General features: G+C 37.5%; 1 protein-coding gene across 1 annotated transcript in view; it reads left to right on the top strand.

Annotated features, from left to right (window-relative positions):
• The first annotated feature begins 5,120 nt into the window (after positions 1–5,120).
• The window catches only part of LOC149949038 (uncharacterized), a 30,079-nt gene continuing 15,201 nt past the window's right edge, over positions 5,121–19,998 (top strand). Inside the window, exon 1 of the mRNA XM_090172938.1 lies at positions 5,121–5,189. Within this exon, the coding sequence (XP_090029064.1) occupies positions 5,169–5,189 (21 nt within the window). The 5' untranslated portion in view covers positions 5,121–5,168. The remainder of the gene's footprint in view (positions 5,190–19,998) is intronic.

Raw genomic sequence — 19,998 nt, 5'->3', positions numbered from 1 at the left:
AAAAAAGACGGTGGGAGAAAGTTGAAAACGATAATATCTTTTGGATGGGATTCTCTGACGGGTTAAAAAGGTTCACGACCCGAATCCAGGGAGAAGCTTCAATTAAGGATGTCGTCTTTCTGTAATACGAGTTAGATTGTTTCTCAGGCCTAACGATAGATGTCGCGGCCGATAAGGAATAAAAAAAACCCGCCTTTGAAGGGGAAGGTAGTAGCGGCTTTCCCCCGTTTTCGACACGACTCGCTGAATCCCCCGGAAACCTCAAATAAATTATTTCTAAAAGGGACTTTCCATAATAGTGCTACACAAAAATACTGAAGGCTGATGGCTACTAATACATTGCGTGCCTCACGCCGCCATAACAAGTTGCCTTTAGCAAGTTTAGTAGTTTCCTACTGCCTTTCCTACTATTATACGAAACACGATCAAGGTAATTATAATAAAAAAAATAATCAGTTAGGCTAATAAATAATACCCAAGACACCACCTTAGGCCTCAGGTCAGTCTGAGTTGCTTATGAAAGAGTTAAATTTTTTAATGTGTTTTTGAAAATATTTAAATTTAATTGAAATTTAAAAAATAAAAAGAGCTAGGCTAATACCCAAGGCGTCAGCTTAGTCCCAAGTCAGCTAGCGACGTCTAAATCCAAAATAGGCACTCCGGTACTGTACTATTAGAGTTTTTAGCAAGTTTGGGCAGTGAGGTTCTTAGAACTTTCTCCTCGCAACTGGAGGAGCCCCGTGTGGTAAAGGGGTTTCCACCCGATTACTTCGGTTTCGCCTTTATGTAAAAACTGGCAGAGGTTTTAAAACAATTTTCATTGTCTTAATGTGATATTAATGTTTTTATAATGTAAATAATGTAAAAACGTGTTTTGGAATGATTTTCTTGATAGAACACAATGCTATTTACTTTATTTTTTAATTTAAAATTGTTTACCAAGATACCGTTATTTACCATTGGTGTATTTTTGTAACAACGTTAAAATCCATTTTTGTCTTAGCCTGTTAAACTAATTTGAAACGTTGCTGTTCAAGCATCGAAGAGTGGAACATGTAAAGATAACTAATGTAAATATCTGCGTAAACAGGATTCAACAAGTAGTAACCTTTCGTTTGATACCTTGCGTGACCTATTTTATGAACATATTAACGATGATCAAAGAAAAGGAAGACTATATTGCTCCCTGGTGGCAAATATAGTTATAGGCTGTTCCAAAATTTAAGCAAAGGTAGCTCATTCCTGGAGAGCAAGAAAAATACAATTGCATTTGGTTTGTTTACATGTCCAAACAAAAGGTCGATTTTTTCGTACTTAGCTAAGGTGACCTGCGCGAAATTGATCATTTTTCGAAATACATTATTATAATAAATAGAATTAAATTAATTAATTAATAATTGTATTTAAAAAGGTAATTAAAACCCACCTGTGACATCAGCTCATTTTTCAGCTAAAAAACCATACTACAATCTACATGGACAACGTTAGAAGGAAGTGGATAAAATAGCAACCGTTCTTGGGAGGGTCACAAATAATAATGGTAATATACCCTTTAATGTGCTTACAATTTTACACCCCTCTCATCAACAGAGGTGTACCCAGAAATTCATCAAGGGGGGGGGGTTAAGTATGTGAATGTTAAGGAAGGGGTCAAGAAGGAGGTGGACATTTAGTACAGTCAAACGGAGGCCCAAGGGGGTCTGGACCCGGAAACCCCCTCCTTGTCTACGCCACTGCCCATGAAGGTTTATTTTTAATGCAAGTAGAATATCTTAATCTAACGATCCCTTTAAGCGAATGACTTTATTTGATTTCGAAACTTTACGAGCGCCCCCGATTTGAATTCGAATACGGTTAAAAAGATAAGAAAATGAAAGTGAATTTCGGGGGGTGGGAAATCTTACGGGTTTCGTATGGATGCGGGGGGGGGGGTGTTTGTAGTCGTAATGTTCAGAAGGGGGGTAATCCTAAGGTGGGAGGGGGGAGATCCGAAAAAATAGACTCTCGCAGTTTTGGCATCATTTCTCTGGTCTGTTACGCTTGGCGTGAACCAGGCCACCACGCGAAGCGGCGCCGAGGGTGCGGGTCAAAGGTCAGCAGAGCGACCACATTGAAAGCTAGGTATCTAGGCCTAATCATCGTAAACTTCCCATTCAAAAGAGAGAGAAACGCGGGTGGGAAGAAAATTACTTTCACTTTCTTCAATAGCTTGCGAAATAATTTCTTTCGATGGAAATTTATTACACTTTTATAAGTTTTTTTTTTCTATTCACCTATTTATCGTCGCCACTACGACTTTCCGAATTAAATATCGGGTTTTATGGGTCAAAGAAAAAAACGCTTTTAGGAAGAGTATTATACGGTTTGAATTAAATTTCACGCGTACGACCAACTTCGAAGGTTGGTCGTACTTTTCAGGCGTATATCGCGTACTTTGACCCAAGTTACTTTTTTTCGAATATCATTAACTTTCTAAACCATTTTCAGGGAAATTACTTTGGACGGCGCCAGCGTGGATAATTGTATTTGAAGTTTCCATTTTGTGATTTATTTTTCACTGTTTACAGTCGGTAATAAATTTTTGATGGAAATGTACCGGTTATTTCCACTGTTTAAGTTTGGTTATTGTGTAGAAATATCTGTCATTTTAACATTTTTGGTAGTTAGAAAGTAATGTGTGCAAATTTCAATTTAATTTTCTAGAAAATTTTACCTTTCCTTCGAAAAATATTTTTTCTTTCGGTTTTTTTCTCAAAACGAAAACCAATTTTATTCATAGCAGAAGTCAGTAATATAGCCCTCTTCGAAAGAAAGTATGAAAGCTTAGTAAAATCTAGAAGCAACAGAGCTCTACTGTGGAACTATACAGGGTGTTTCAGAGGGTTATGCAAAAATTTTAAGGAGTTGTAGGGGTGAATTGATAAATATGCCTTTTTTCCCATTTTCCTACAATCAGTTAAAAGAGCGCTAGAGAACTTCAAAGTGTGGCCTACTAGCCCCTGGAAGTAGGCTGCAACAAGCGCAAAACCAAGCAGCAAGCATATGCCAACATCAAGGTTTGGGCTCGTGTGATAGGTAAAAAAGAACTTTGTGAACAAATCGAGGTAACCAGCGTAAAAACGTAAACTTAAACGGAATTTAAAGTCCCTGCTGCTTGGTTTTGTGCTTGTTGAAGCCTACTTCCAGGGGTTAAGAGGCCAAACTTTGAAGCTCTCTGGCGCTCTTTTCACTCATCGTAGGAAAATGGGAAAAACAGGCATATTTATCAATTCACCCCTACAACTCCTTAAAATTTTTGCATAACCCTCTGAAACACCCTGTATAGTTCCACAGTAGAGCTCTGTTGCTTTTAGATTTTACTAAGCTTTCATACTTTCTTTCGAAGAGGGCTATATTACTGACTTCTGCTATGAATAAAATTGGTTTTCGTTTTAAAAATCACATGTAACTCAAGTGATATTTTAATTCTGACGGGTAAAGCAAAATGTTGGCTGTCCTTCTTGTTTTTATACCCCCATTTTCACCGCCAATAGTCAGTGACTACCAAAATAAATTAAGATAGGAGGTTCACTAGTCTTGCTGACTACTAAAAAAATATCCTCATATCCAACCCTGATTGGTTCGGATTTTCAAAGCTTACATATTTTTATAAAGGTATCACTATTAAAGTCCTAGTCTCTAGAAATTAAAACGTTCACGGTCCAATTTTACATCTTTCAGGTGGAGCCAAATTACCTAATTTTCGCGCCGCAGCTTCGATAGGGGGCGATACTTTAAGGGGTTTCCTTAGATTCGCCACTTTTGAAATAAATAATTATTATAATGATAATCTAGAATAATACCCAAGGCACCACCGCATTGTGGTCGGGTTATATTGCGTAGGTATTTGGTGATAGGCCTTCATGCGACGTGAGCTAACTAATTACGGTAACCGCGGCTCTAGAGCGCCATCTACTATCAGAAAAAAATGTTAAAAATGTAATTTCCTTTTTATCCGTTTGTACAAAACTTTAAAAGTATCTGCTGTCGAAAAACTGAGGAAGATCAAGTTTCCAAAATCTACTTGGGTTTCAAAATTCCCGAACAACCCATCGTTCAAAATTCAATGTCAATGCCGCTTTGTGGTTCTAAATGTCATCTGAAATTGAGAAGCTAACAACTACCGTTCCGCTATTCACGATTACTGAAATTTTATGTTCAATTCAGTTAAATCGAAAGTTGAATTGGGCGATATGGTTGGCAAAATGGTGAGGTTCACGAAGATCAGACTAGTACGTTCCCAGTAACCTAAATAGGTTCTAGGTAAAATTGAAGTCCTCGCTACTTCTTAGAATGGAACTTTGAAACCAAGAGAAAAACGCAACGACAGCCATCAGTTCCTTCTTCCAATTTGACCCCAATCATCCCGAATAATTCCGAACGCCTTCTATTACGCGTTTCCATCGGAATATAACGGGATTCGTAAGAGACGAACGCTTCCAGATCAGCGCGGACAAAGCGGGGTAGAGAGAGGTCCTCGCGGTGGCCGGACAGAATCGGTTGAGGCTGATATCGGGGACGGGGAAGAAAAGAGCGAAGTGGGAAGATCGTTTTGGCAAAGAATGAGAAAGGCAAAAAGAAACGGCAAAGAGTGCACGGGCCATCAAGGTGATCAGGTGGTATTATACGACGGGGAGAAGCGGGTCTCTTTGACTCCCCGCCGGGAGCCAGCCAGCCACGGAGAGAGACTGCGTTCCCCTTCTTTCGGCCGAGCCAGAGTCTCCACTCGTCTAACCTCAAACTTGGTCGGTGGCGCTCATTCGTCTCCGAAACGCGGAGCGGCCCGCATCATCCCAGACACACTCTCTCGGCACCTGTTCCATCCATCTCTCTTCTAACGGAAGTTGGTTCGCTCCTCGGATGGTGCGATCATCTCTCCGCGTGTTTCTCCGCTTCTTCGGAGATGGACTCTGGTGACGTTCGCGCCTCGTGATTGTGTTCTCCAGACTGGATATTATTTTCGTTACTTAATTTTTTGGACGTACACGATTTGGATATTACCGCGAACGATCGTTTTAAGCTGGATTTGACGCGGTGTGTCGAGAAGAAATTTTTGAAATCACGAATTCATCTTCGTTCGCATCGTATTCAGGCGCGTTTATCGTGTTCTGAACAATTAGGGCTGTTGAATGAATTGGGACGATACCAAAGTGAGTGGCTGTTTTTTCCATTACTTTAATTTTTAGATTTTATTTGGCTATTTTGAACTGTCCTATGAGTGGACTACATTCATTAAGAACGAGGCGAATAATTTTACGATGGTCGACGAAACTGTAATACCTTTTTGATTGTACTAAAGTGATTACGGATTTAGCGTTAACAAAGACTGTTCTCAGTTTCATCTGCCCATAATCGGCGTACGAGCAAGTAGCTTTAACTATACTAAGCCGGTTACGTAACTGATTATAGATTTACCCAAACTGTATACTCAGTGTCATCCGCTAATAACCGGCGTACGGATTTACCAGAAAGTGCTTATAGCTCCGTCGTAATTTCGAACTTTGGAGATTTCATGGGCTTTTGGGAAGATTAGTCTGGACATATTGTTACGAAATTCTCAGTTCGATTTTTTGACGGCTTTCTTCCTTAACTAGTTCATCTCTCGTAGATGAAATGGTTATTGCGTTATCGACGGTAATCTACGATTGATAACGCAATTTTTTTACCTGACAATAAAAAATATAGTAAAAAAAATTTTTAAGAAATTTTAAATCTCAAAATGATAACATTAATACCACCCCTTTTACCAAAGAAATCGTTAAGACAGAGTTACTGTAAAGTAAGATCTACAATACTTTGATTCTTAGATGACGATTTCAAATCGTGATGGAATCGCGTAAAATTATTCGCAGAATAGAATAGTGAACATTGATTGATAGCGATTTAGTGTTAATCACACTAAAGAGGTTAAGCTTACGCTAGCAAAAGAGTACGGATAACGTAAAGGCGTCTAGACTAGTATTCAGTTCTATTCCTTCTCTAGTATTGACTTAACCTCTGTACTACACCTGAAACGCCATTTTTGACACCGTTTTGAAACTTATTTGGGTGCTTTCCGAAATGAAATTTAACTTTCCGTAAAAATAAATCCATTTCAAATAATTCGTGTATGTAAATATGTGGTGATGAAAATCAAAGCACCTTGAACTTTTAAAAAAACTCACGAATAGAAACTACCCTCCATCGATATCCGCTGAAGTTCTTAACCCAGAAAGAAAAACCTCTCATTAATAATTATACAATAACCTTCAAACTAAATATAAAGTACTTTAGAAACAAACGTTAATCTCCTCCTTTGAATAAATATCTGAGCCCTCTTCAATAACGAAAAACAGTTGAATACAATACTTAACCCTTCAAGGACTCGAAACCCTATACGCTATACCGCTTAGGAAGCGAATTTGATATTAAATTATTTCAAACGTAGTAGACCACCAAAGCACCTAGATCGTGAATCCTTACTTAACGAAATTTCCATCGCGCATTTAAATAACACGTTTCTTAGACGGTTTCCATTTATTCCCAACAAAACCGAACTGATCCCCGCGCGTGTTTGAAACCAGCTCTTATTTATCCCATTTTGATGGGCGACTTCGACGATGACACTGCTCGATCCAGTAGAACGGGAAATCGAGATTCTAGCGTATGGAAATTTCGAATTAAATACTTTTCAGATCATTTCTCTTTGAGCTTTAGAAGCTCTGATATATTGTTTAGGGGGCTTACAAGTTAGACGCGAAAATAAAAAAATTAAATATAAACAGACCAGTTTTCTATCGAAAGGATTTTGGCAAATTTACGTTCTTTATTTTTAATCTTTTTATAAACTACCGCCAAAAATGTTCGCGAAGAAAAAATGTCCGATATCTCCCCTTTCACCAAATATAACAACGCTTCAAGGAAAACCCTGTGACTTATTCGCATTTGGGGATAGCTTTAATGACGCATTTATGACACAATCACCATACGTGAAATACTTGTCGTTGTTTGATTTATGTTATTGATTTAATATTTTTTTTCGTTAACTCTTTACGATCGATCTTGTTGTCTTAATAATTATGTATAAATAAATCGACAAAACGTTTTTATCGTTATCTGTATAAAAAAGTTGTATTGAATGATAAATTATAGGAAACTACTTTATGATTATTTCCATATATTTATCTGAAGCCAACTTATAAATATCAGTAACTACAAGGATAAGATACTTTCACAGGGGTACCAACATTAGAGGTCGATTATTCATTTCTCGAAGACTAGATGGCGTTAGTAGTCTGAAACTTTAATTTTAAGTTACCTAAAAATTACGAAAACTATTTATTCTTCATTTATGGCGAATTTTCCAGAGTTATAATATTGTTCATAGATTTTAGATAAAACATTGCTTAATGTTGCATTTTTGTTAGAAAAATAGTTTACTTATTCCATTCTCTCTAAAACGTTTATATTTGTACAATGTAGTATATCTAAACCTCTAAGGGCTTGCTTCTAAATGTTTGTTTTCCTGTAAGCAATATGTACCTATTAAGAAAATTAAAATTTCGTCCTCTGGTCTTGTCTTTGAGAAGAAGAATATTTTAGTAGTCCAACCAAACTATAATAATAATAATAATAATAATAATAATAATAATAACCAGCAAGGCTAATACCCAAGGCACCAACTTAGGCCCAAATCATCTAGCGACTTTTATGCCTTTAAATCCCACCTTTAACTACACTGTCACTTTAACGGGTTATAAAAGCAGCTAAAAATAGGACAAATACCACTGTCAATCTAAACAAATCAAAATTGACGTAATTGCGCTTATATTAAAAAGCTATCATAATTTAAATATAACAATGGATTATATTTTCAAATTAATCTTGACGAAAATGTCGATTTTAAAAGTTACCTTAGCTGAATTAGACGAACAAATTACCCAAACAAACCATCGAAAAATTGCTCTTTAAGTTGAAAATAACAAAAAGGTATTTTAATATTTTGGAAAATGTCGGTCGATCGTTACCTACTTTTCAATGACCTGACATTATTGCCAAGTTTAAATTCACCCTTTGCTAAACTTATACAAAGGTAGGATTGGCTGTTGAAAGTGTATTATATTGACTGTCCGTTTAGCAAATCCAGTGAACTGAATAAGGGCTTTCACAGACGAATAGAAAAGCGTCATCATCCGTCGTTGGTGTACAAAATTGGGCCCATTTTTAAAACAAAGGTCGATTAGAAGAAGTGTAGTAAGAATTCCCGCCAAGACCGTTAGTGGTTTCGCTAAATGTACCGGTCCAAAAGTGGTCACTGTCCCGTGACCGGAGTCTCCCTCCCATCCAAATGATGGTCCTCCTGATTTCCTTCTTCGCGTAGCCGTGACTTCCTAAAAAATGAATCCTAACGGACATCGTTGTTCCCCAATTGCCGATTTCATGTGATGCGAGAGAATGTTCGTAACGGGGGAATCTATCTCCGATACGGGGCAGGTGCTGCGCGTTTCTAATGCCAGATTTCATCTGCCCTCACTCGCTGCCTCGAATAATATTACGTCATTTTTAACGCGTAAACGTCCTAAGTTGAAAAATCTATTTTTGAGAAAGTGAAACAGCGAAAGCTTTTCTTTGACTCAAATCACGAATACTCGAACAATATTTGCCATGTTTTACTTTTTAACTGACAAGGAGAGTACCCGAGATGTTTATTGCCAATTTTGTTCATGGTCGGGCGTAGTGTAGACCTATATGAGATATGAAATTTCCCAAAAGGAGACGTTGCACTACCCATTCGATTTGCCATGGCAACCGAAAATGTCTTTGATCATTTAAAACAAAAATAAGATTTTTTCCTTATTTTACCCAAAAATTGTTACAATTTTACCCCAAAATTGTTCCAATTTACCCAAAAATGATGAAATTTACCTAAATGTGGTACAAATTACCCATTTCGTGATTTTAATTTTTTTTTAATTTTCGTAGCTAAGACCCTGTGAAACCGAGAAAATACCATGCTTTTTTAAATGGAGATTTTTTGTTTTAAGTGGTCAAAAACATTTTCGGTTGCCATGGCAAATCGAATGGGTAGTGCAACGTCTCCTTTTGGGAAATTTCATATCTCATATAGGTCTACATTACGCCCGACTTTGAACAAAATCGGCAATAAACACCTCGGGTACTCTCCTTGTGAGTGTTAAAAATAAAAGCCTTTATATATTAGGTTTTTATGTAATCCAGAATGGCTGAAATGTTGTGTATCGTTTTTAGCGTGATTTTGTAAAACACTTTTTAAAAATTTAAAATAAAACACCTCTAAACTTGTTTGGTACAAAATAGATGACTTATTTTAAAAAAATATATTTAATAATACGCTTCATCATCATTTGGCTAAGATAAAGGTGTAGCATTTTTTAACGGTATAAAAACCAAGATAAAAGAAATGAATGAAGTTGTAAATATTTGGAAAATGCAGAATTTGTATATTTTTAAAACCAAATATTTTCTGAAAACCAGTTACTGCTTTCTTAAATTTTCTTAATGTTTTAAAAATCCCCGTGTGATAAAAAAAACGCAGAATTTGCAAAAAAACGAAAGTTTCCTTTTACGTTTTTGAAAATGCATCCAAACCAAGGTTAGACTTACGACGTTTTTCATCTCAGGGAAACGATTACGTGGTTGTTTTTTTAACCGGGAAAAAATCCCATTTCTGACTTTTTTATACATAACTAGAAAGTGGTGGGTTGATATTAAGAAAGTGGTTTTTTGGTGATATAACGGGCTCGAATTTTTGGGAGGGTATTTATATGCCAGGGTGTTATTACGTATGCGGGAGGTGGGGGGGTTAAATTTATGTATTTTTTATGGATTAAATAGTCTAGCTTACGGGCGTTTGCGTCTGTGATTGGGATCGACGATATTTTACGAGTAAAATGCTAGATTTATGGGCTTCAATTTGTTACTTTGATGATAAGAAGATTGGGTAATTTCATTTCCGAGAAGTGGCTTGTTTGTTATCCATACCCCCGAATTTCCCTTCTGATTCTACATACGCGATTTGTAATATTAGATTAAAAAAATATTTCAAGTAGTCCCAATTAACCTTTTCAATACTCGCCAAGCCACGTAACGGCCAATGATTTGTCTTTAATAATAGCTGTTACGAAGTTTTAAGGTTTAGCATCTATACGAACAGGAATCCATAACTTTATGGTCAAGAGTAATTACTGTGAAAAATGTTTTGGGCTTTGATAGGCTAGCGTGACGAGCTATTTTCAAGGTTTCGGTTTTATCTCCACTTGAATGTTTACGGGGTTTTATCCCGTCTTTTTGAGGATGTACTTAGGGAAAACTAAAAATTATGGTTTACAAAATTACAATATGTAAAATAACTGTTTATTTGGCATTATCAAATAGATATGAATTTGCGGTCAGATGATTATTTTATTTACTTTTATATTGATTCGCTTACATATATTTCACAAAAATAGCAAATGGTGTACACACGCTATTGATTTGAGCCAAGGCTTAAAACTATCTTTCTCGAATATTTCACGATAGTAGCAATATAGATTCCTGATACTAGTTGTTTGTGGCAAAAAAAATAGTGCATCTATTGGCCGCCTGATCTGGCTATTCAGGTCGGAATTTTCAGACACCTGAAAATGATCAGATAGCCAGGTCAGATTGATAAATCTTCGGGTTATGAACTTCCGGTTTTGTTAGTGGACGGACAAAGAAGCCTTAATTTACCGCGAGACCCGAGTTTCTTTTCCTCGTCAATTAATTTTCTAAATCCACCCCCTCCCCCCTTTTCATCTGCATTTCGGGCAAACGTGATTTTCTACCCACTCAAAATGTCCATAATCCGGAGAATGAATTATTGAAAAGAGTTGCCAATGCTACGACCTTCACGCCCAATTGGGCTTTTTCAACGAAAAGTTTGGCGAGATATGGTTTTTTTTGCGTTAACTTAGACGAATTTTAAATTTTAATGTTTATTATTATTATTGATAATCATGCTAATATTATCTTTTTGACCCACCGAAATACTAAAGGTAATATTCCCTTTAACGAAATGCACAATAATTTGTACTGTTTAAAAACAAAACATATTGTGGGCTAGTTTTTTCTTTGATTTGGTGACGTCATTTATATCTGGCAACACTGCAATTGCTACCTTCATAATATAAACCGTTTTAGAGAGACAATTTTAAAATACATTTTGGTATAGTTTTATTTTCATTTGTTGACGTCATATATACCTGACAACACTATAAATACCAATACAGTAATATGAACCCTTTTAAGCGAAACAATTTTAAAACGACATTTTGGGCTAGTTTTATTTTCATTTGGCCACTCTGTAATATTGACAGAGAGTGCCACAGCTTCGTACCCTTCGAATAAAGCTCTCCTTGTGTGGCGTGTTTTGGCGGGAAACCGTCACCAGGATTCCCTCGGGAAGCACGCGCAGGTGGTATCATCGCGATAATGTCTCAATGAAAGCTTTTATCTGATAGTTCTGTCAATTTCCTACTCGCCAGTTCGCGTTGCAATTAGATTAGGGCTCGTAATAACGCTTTTTTTAAATGCCGCAGTGGCGTCCTCTGGTGCTATAAGCTTAAAAGGTTGTTCATCGATAAAAGTTTGTCAGGTTTTTTTATTTACAAGGGGTGTAATACGTGATTCGAAAGTGGAAAGCATATCTTACAATTTATGCCTGGAATGTGTTTTTTACGAGGTGACGAGATTGTGAAATAAAAAAACAAACTTTGGAATCATAGATTGGACCGTTTTTATATTACATTTCTACTTTCAAATTTATATTTCTAGACCTAATACCGAAACTAAGTATATCGCCTAATTCGTATTTCCTTTATGGCCTTTTACCAAAAAGCACCGTTATTAAATTATAATAATAATACTAATTTAATCAGCTAGGCTAATACCCAAGGTACCACCTTAGGCCCAAGCCATCTAGTGACTTTAAATGCCATTAATTCAGGTGGTCGGGTTACAATGCGTAAGAGGGTGGTGGCAAGCCCTTCGTGCTACGCGAGACAACAGCTCCCTACACTAACTATTACCGTTAACGTATTCAAGTTTTTATGGAAAGGGGCAACCAAAGATCTCGGGGGAAAACCCTTCTAGCCAGTGCGGAGATAACCTGCAAATTCAACACAGAAGCAGTTGTTCCGAGTTTTCACCCAGTGTCACAAGCTGGGATCGAACTCAGCTCCTCTTGCAGCGAGGCGAGAGGGCTAACCACTTTGCTATTCATACTAAAAGTAAATGATTGTATTTATTTTTTAAATCTCCGTTACGCCTAATAAATTTTTTCCGCTTATTTTTTATGTATATATTTTATATGGAGCCACGTAGCGGCCAACGCTAGAAACTCTTAAACTCTTGGATTTTGGTCGTAGCCAGAAATCCTTCAATGGAGGGATTAAAACTGTAAAATACCTCAGAGGGGTCGCGATGGGGTTTAAATTTTATTATGTCCCAAAGCTACATGGTGGGGGGGTTCGGTCTTGGAAACACTCCCCTTGTCTACGCCTCTGTACTGAAATATAAACTGTAAGGCTAATTTCTTTCGAGTTTTAAAAGAACTTAATTAATCTGATATAATTAATATATAATACAACTTTCCCTCGGCACGCGTGGGGGGAAGGAAAAACGTCACCGGCGCGCGCTTCACTTTTGATTTGGTGAAGGGGGGTGGAGCTTACTGTTAGAACAACGTTACAAATCTTCCCAACAGAGTGTAAGTTAATACGTTCTTGATATAAATGACTTTTAGAATAGCATTGTCTCCTCGTTGAAATTCAAACGTTTCGCTATATTTTATTACTTAAGAAATGGGTCAACCGGATGTTCATATAGAACGTGTACCAGTTTGACGAATTACAAGACATTATATAGTCTCTAATTTACCAGCGCTCGAGTCACGTGTATGATAAATATTTAACCCGCTTAATTAAATCTGTGGTCGAAATTATTTCACGCAGTTTTTCATTCACTTTTGAATGACGACAAAGATGACGTTTCGCCATATTAATATTTAACATAATACCCTTAAAAATATTTCTAAAGAACTAAAAAAAACAAATCGTACCGTGCAAGTATTTATTGTCACTTGGAGCGCTGCTGACGTTTGGGAGGTCGTTATTCCCAGATATCTGAAAATTATCAGTTTTCACTCTGATCACAAATTGTATCAGATTCATAATCCCAAGTAAATCTGAACTGATCTTCTTTAACTCTTCTAACCAAATTCGTTTATCAGAACAATTATCTATACGTTTAGCGTATATAATCATGTAGGAAACAAATTAAAATAAACAGTAATTAAAATTTGAAAAGGAATTTACTAGAAGGATCTGTAAAATCGATAACTGTGAGGCATCTGAAATTTAATCTTTCGTCTGACAGTTTACAAGGATTTCAGATTAGTTTCGGGTTTAAACTACCTGGTTAAAATTTTGAGCCGAATCAACTGATCTGATAATATTAGAACCTTAATACGGATAATCTCATATTTGTTTTACCATAATTATTCGTTCAGGTCAGATAACGCAACTTATATCTGAGAAATTACATTTGGTAAAAACTGATATCTTTGTATACCGGAGTATGTAGTGGTGATAAAGTAACCACCTCACAATTTAGAGAATAAAACTGATACGATTTTTTTTAAACTAAGGTAACGAAATACTAAATTTGTACAATTCGTTCCAAGACGATCCTACTAAACTGCGTAGAAAACTCCTATCGTAAAATATAAAACAATACGGATTGGACCCAGTTTTGAATAGGGTTTTTAAATAAACTACCCCCCCCCCCCCCCCAAATTTTCAAAATACTCTTCATTTAAAGGTAGAATGAATTTAAGTTAACTACTACCGGTTTTTAACGTAACTAGCGCCAATCATCCGTAGCTTCTGTTAAACCTGGTGGCAGAAACGTAAAATTCATTAAACATGGAAGTGCATACTCCCTTTATGCAAGAACATCTCCTTTTCATTCATTTTATTTGATTTGTATTAGCTAATATCTTTGTTTTTTCATTTAAATTAAAAAATATCAAAATTACCTTCTTATGGGCAATTACAGACGGACACTTATTGGATATTCATAAGCGTGCTAGTTATGACGTAATCGTGCCTCTTTGGAGGAAAGGAGCCGCGTAGGAAATGGAAGAGGGGGGGGGCGTTCCGTCACGCCACGAACTGTCTCTGCGGGGGGGGGCTCCGGGTGACCCATTTGGAGACGATCCGTGGAGCGACGTTTTCAACTGTCTTTTCCTCCGCCAAAAGATCACTGAAGCGAACAGAAGAAAGTGGATTTTCGGGGACAGTGGGAACAAAAGCGAAAGTGACGAATGGGGGGGTGTTAACTGTGGGGGGGGGGGTGGTCGTCTCTGTCGACCTTGGCTTCCAAATATTTGGTGATTTGCATCGCGCCAGTATACCACGCGCGGGTGCTCCATTGTTAAAAAAGAGAATGCAGAAAAAGGATTTATAGCGAAGGCGAAGGGGGGCTGTCATCTTATGACGCAATGTTTTTTCAATTTATTCCGGCTAAATAGACAACTTCCTTCCTCCACCCCCCCCTCTTCAGTGTCTCTCGAGGATGAAGAAATGCGATTTGCAAAGATTGGTATTTCTTATAGACAATGGCGTTCTACGATATTTAGAAAAACCCGATTGAGACATAACTAAAATTAGCTATACTACTTATCAATGTTACGCGTTAGCACTAGCGAGGGCAGGGTTTTTATTACCTCCACCGGAAATGCACTCGCTTGCTAAGTAATATTATATTACAGTTAGGTAACCTATATGGCCTGACAATAAAATGGATTACAATCTTTAATGGACCTCTTAAATTATTATAATTATAATTAATATATTTTAGAACTAATAATGCTCTAAATTGTGATCCAGTTTTACACCGGTACGAGTGGGGGGAAACGGTAACGAGTGGGGGGAAACGGTACGAGTGGGGGGGAACGGTACGAGTGGGGGGGAACGGTACGAGTGGGGGGGAACGGTACGAGTGGGGGGAACGGTACGAGTGGGGGGGACGGTACGAGTGGGGGGAACGGTACGAGTGGGGGGGAACGGTACGAGTGGGGGGAATGGTACGAGTGGGGGGAGGAAAACGTCACCAGTGTGCGCTTCAACCTCGTCGGAAAACGGGAATTTTAGGCAACCAAGGATTTTTTCTTATTTTGCTAGAGTAATCGCAATTTTACTTTTGAAGGTGTTTCAAATTTTTCATTAAGTTTCTGAAAAACTTTAATAGGGATTTAATAACCAAAGCTATAATAGGGATTTAACAACCAAAACCATAATAGGGGTTTAAAAACCAAAACTAAAATAGGGATTTTACAACCAAAACTATAATAGGGGTTTACAACCAAAACTAAAATAGGGATTTTACAACCAAAACTATAATAGGGGTTTACAACCAAAACTATAATAGGGGTTTAACAACCAAAACTATAATAGGGGTTTAACAACCAAAACTGTAATAGGGGTTTAACAACCAAAACTGTAATAGGGGTTTAACAACCAAAACCATAATAGGCGTTTAACACCCAAAACTATAATAGGGGTTTAACAACCAAAACTATAATAGGGGTTTAACAACCAAAACTATAATAGGGATTTAACACCCAAAACTATAATAGGGGTTTAACAACCAAAACTGCAATAGGGATTTAACAACCAAATACAGTAACAAAAGTTATAACAACAGATCTGTTGCTACAAATTTTCAACCTTTTTGGAGAAATCTAGCTTCATTTAAAACACCCAAAAATATTATAATTTACTGTTGATCTTAGATCGTTGCAATCGCTTTCGTCTCGAACGGCTGGCGCCACGCAACACTAGGGGAATTCTCCATCTTCCTCGTTGAGTGAGCATGTTCTCTCTCCACCGGTTAAAGGGGTTTCCCTCGAGTTCTTCGGTTTCCCCTTTCCATAAAAACTTGTCGAGGTTAACGGAAATAGTTGTTGTAGGGAGCTGTTGGCTCAAGTGGCATGAAGGGCATTTTAACCCGACCACTCAAATTGATGGCATTTAAAGACGGCTTAGGCCTAAGGTGGTGCCTTGGGTTTTAGACTATCTGATTGTTTTAACCGGAACGTGGCACCGAGCACGCGTCGCGCGCCGTTATTCTCAGCAGCGGGAAAGCCTCCCGGTGTTTGTAGCGCCATCTTCCGCGTAATCGGAGTAAAAACAATCTTCCTCATTGTCTTAAAATTGAATTTGTCATTGAGGACATTAAGTGTGTCTGTTTCTAACGAGTCATTGCGAATTTCTCAACGAGGATTATAAGCGTATTTTACGCCCAGATATTATCGCCAGTTAAAAACCCTTTTACAATAAAAAAGGTAATGAAAATAATACGCGAAAAGTAACGAGTGACACGTATAACCTATATTTTTGTCAGTAGGGAGAGAATCTAATTTGTGAAACAATCTTCCTCCCCGCAAAAGCGAACCTAGCCCATTCTCAACATCGCCAATGGAAGGACCTAACCCGTCAAGCACGTTCTCATTTCCCTTCTGTCTCTCGTTTTAATCACGAAAGACCACACGTGCTATCTTCTCCTCAATTGACTAGTGTTACGTTCCCCTTAAAGCGAATTGATTCCGCATCTCAACGTTGCTCGGCCTAGACCCAAATCTCGCTTCTAATTTCTTCTAATCGCGTTTGTTTCAAATTTTTAGAACTGAAATCTTGTTTCGTTGCTTTTCAAATCGAATTTCAGCTGGAGCACCCGTTTTTTACTAAACAGAGATGCGAATTTTTGCATAGTGCTTTCGCATTTATGAGCTGTGAAAATTGCGCTTCTTACATTTTCGCAACTCAATGATACATCACTCACCTCGCGTCTATAACTACCAGTAATTACACGACCAACAGACACACTTAAGGAGATAATTATAAACTTATGGTATTGCGAAATACAATTTTTTTTTAATATTTAAATATTGTTTTCATCAAATTTCATTTTTAAAGATACCTGGTTTTGGAGGTAACGTAAAAAAATGTATTTAGATCGTATCATTATCTAATTTTTGTTTCGAGTAGTTAAAATGCTTTTAAGAATATCACGCGGGTAAATTTTGCAATTTGACATAATTTGCTCATTTTTGAAAGCGGTGGTATTTCCCAGCAAGGTTTTTGTAAAAGTATGATAAATGCGAATGTGATGATTCTAAATAACGAAGTCGGTTTTCCCGGTTATTTTACTCGGTGTATCCAATTAACTGGCTGCGTGTTGAACCTGCGTAAGAGTTGCTGGTTAGGGTTTAGGGGGGTTAGGGAAATTTGGCCTGCTTTTTACTAGATTACTAGATTTTGCTTTTATCATAAGTAACAAAATAAGCGTCAAGTATGGCAATTCCTATTATTCCAAGGATAATTTTCTGAGCTAACGTGTTTATGACGCCGAAACTCATGCTGCGCTGTCACGTGTACTTGCAACTGAACTTAGTAGTATATCGTACTTGCTAGTAATATATTTCGCTTTAACCATATTTAGACACTAGTAAACCTTGACTGCGCAATAATTCAAATTATCATTTCGATGATATTTATGATAATTTTCAGAGTTATATATATTAATATTATATCATAATATATATATTATATATTATATTATACATTTTATTTCGCTAGCTCAGTTCCAAACCTAAATAACCATACTTGGTTTCATATCAACCTTCATTTATACCGGAAATATTTTAAAATGTGCCAACACAGATTGAAAATGATCGATTTTTCGAACCAGTTTTATAACGTAATACTTTTTAAGTTAGTTTAATATATTTCTAAATCAATGACGTTTGGCACGTTCTTCGAAAAACGCCTACTTAGTTAGAGTAGTTTGATATAGTTATAGTTAAAAGCAAACGTTTATCAGATCCCACTGGCTAGAGACCCTAGACTGATAACAACATAATAGATATTTCTGGCAGGATAAATATTGTAATTACACTAATCGCAATTTAGCAGATGACAGTTTTTAGATTTCCGTAAGCTTCGCTAATTAATAGTTCAGCATCGAATCTCGGGATGGCGCCAGTGGCGTAAATAGTGCCCCCGCAGACTCCGCGGCGCGGGGGGGCCCCCGAGAACTAAGGGGCCCCCAAACGTTAATGATTAAAATCGGTGCTATTTAAAAGGGCGCCGAGTCGTTTTTCGCGGGGGGCCGCGGAGTTCCTAGTTACGGCACTGGATGGCGCCACTTTTACCATCCGTAACGCGCTAGTCGCCGTGACAGGGTGGGATCGGCTTCTTGTCGATATGAACTCCGAGAAACGTTTCAGTGAATAATGACATTATTTCGGAGAAACAAATGACCCGTACGGAACAGTGTGAATGTATCTTACTCGAGCCACTTAACCCTCTAAGCCTCGGCCCAAAACAAGTGTGACAAAGCAGCCACGACGGAAGTGGCTTTGACGGAGTCAAAATAGGCTTCGTTTTCCAGCGAGAAAATTCGTTTCGTGCGCTTCGCTAAGTAGAACGGTAACGCTTGTCTTTTCCGCGAGAAGAAAAGGGTCCGGATCCAAAGGCGTGGCGCCCAAAGAATCATAATTGAAACCGCTCGATGGGGTGCTGGCGCGTGCTAAACGGAGGTGGTGACACCCTGGAACCGCGAGAGCGCGTTCTTTTCTCGAAGTTTTTTTTTCGCTTTTGACACCCTCTTGAATTGCGCCGGGTGTTGCAATTTGCCCGATCCTGAAAACCGAATTAGTGAAATTGACTTTTGAACAGAGAGAACATGTATAGCATTGATCGAGCCAACTTAATGCTGGACGTGATGAGATATGTTTAACAACTGATGTGATAGTATACTACACTTTGGTCTTGAAGAAAATATACTATACTCTTTGAGCTTAGAAAACTATACCAGACTTTGATCCGAGGAAAATATTTACAATTTGATACTAAGAAACTATACTACACTTTGAGTTTAGGAATATAAACCACACTTTGATCTTATCAACATATATCATACTTTGATCTTAGGAAATATACTACTCTTTGAGCTTAGAAAACTATACCAAACTTGTAGCTTAGGAAAATATCCTACACTTTAATCTTGGGAAAATATACCACACTTTGAGCTTTGGAAAATATACCAAACTTTGATCTTAGGAAAATATACCACACTTTGATTTTAGGGAAATATACCGCATTTTGTTTTTAGAGAAATATACTACACTTTGATCTTAGTTAAACGACGAAGAAGCTTAAAATTCTACTTTAGAAGAAAATAAAATATATACTTCTTTTATTATATATTATGTTTCGCGAATAAACCGCGTTGCAAATGGAGACACCCTGTACGTATCAGTCCGTTGCGAAAGCTTAGCGGCTGTCACCCAATTTCCCTGTCTGTCTTCCGAGGTGCATATCAAGAAAGTCCGTTGACGGCAACGATTGAGGTTGAAAAAGACATTTTTATTGTTTTCTTTTTGATATTGAGGACAATTCTTGGGTTTGTTTTACTTTTTCGCTGTCGGGGAAATTGTCTGATCAATGTTGGTGGCGTTTTGGGCTGAACACTGTTTTTTACGCAGAGCTGAGGGGTGGTTTTTTCGCTGTTATTTGTGAACGCCTTTATCTCGATACGCTTCCGTAATGACTTGTCAGCGGGTGTTAGACACGTTCGTTAGTGGTTCAATACACAGAGGTGGTTACAAATTTCGCCAATTGTAAATCCGTTTATTCAAGTTGCGAAACGGTTGATATCTTAGACAAACGAACTACTGGACTGGAATCGTAAGCCAAACCCTCGTTCTACAAATTCGATCCTACCGATAGAATCACGAAAGGTTTTTACGCAAATTTTAAAGCACTCGCGTAAAAAAAGAAACTTTAACGAATTAGTTTAAAGTAATATTAAATCATTCGAATGTCAGATTTTTCCCACCATTTTACCTTAATGAAC

Source organism: Leiobunum rupestre, chromosome 4 (genome assembly GCF_980474605.1).
Source record: "Leiobunum rupestre chromosome 4, qqLeiRupe1.1.hap1, whole genome shotgun sequence".
Classification (NCBI taxonomy): domain Eukaryota; kingdom Metazoa; phylum Arthropoda; class Arachnida; order Opiliones; family Sclerosomatidae; genus Leiobunum; species Leiobunum rupestre.
The sequence above is the reverse complement of the archived record's forward strand: the minus strand, read 5'-3'. Positions and strand labels throughout refer to the sequence as shown.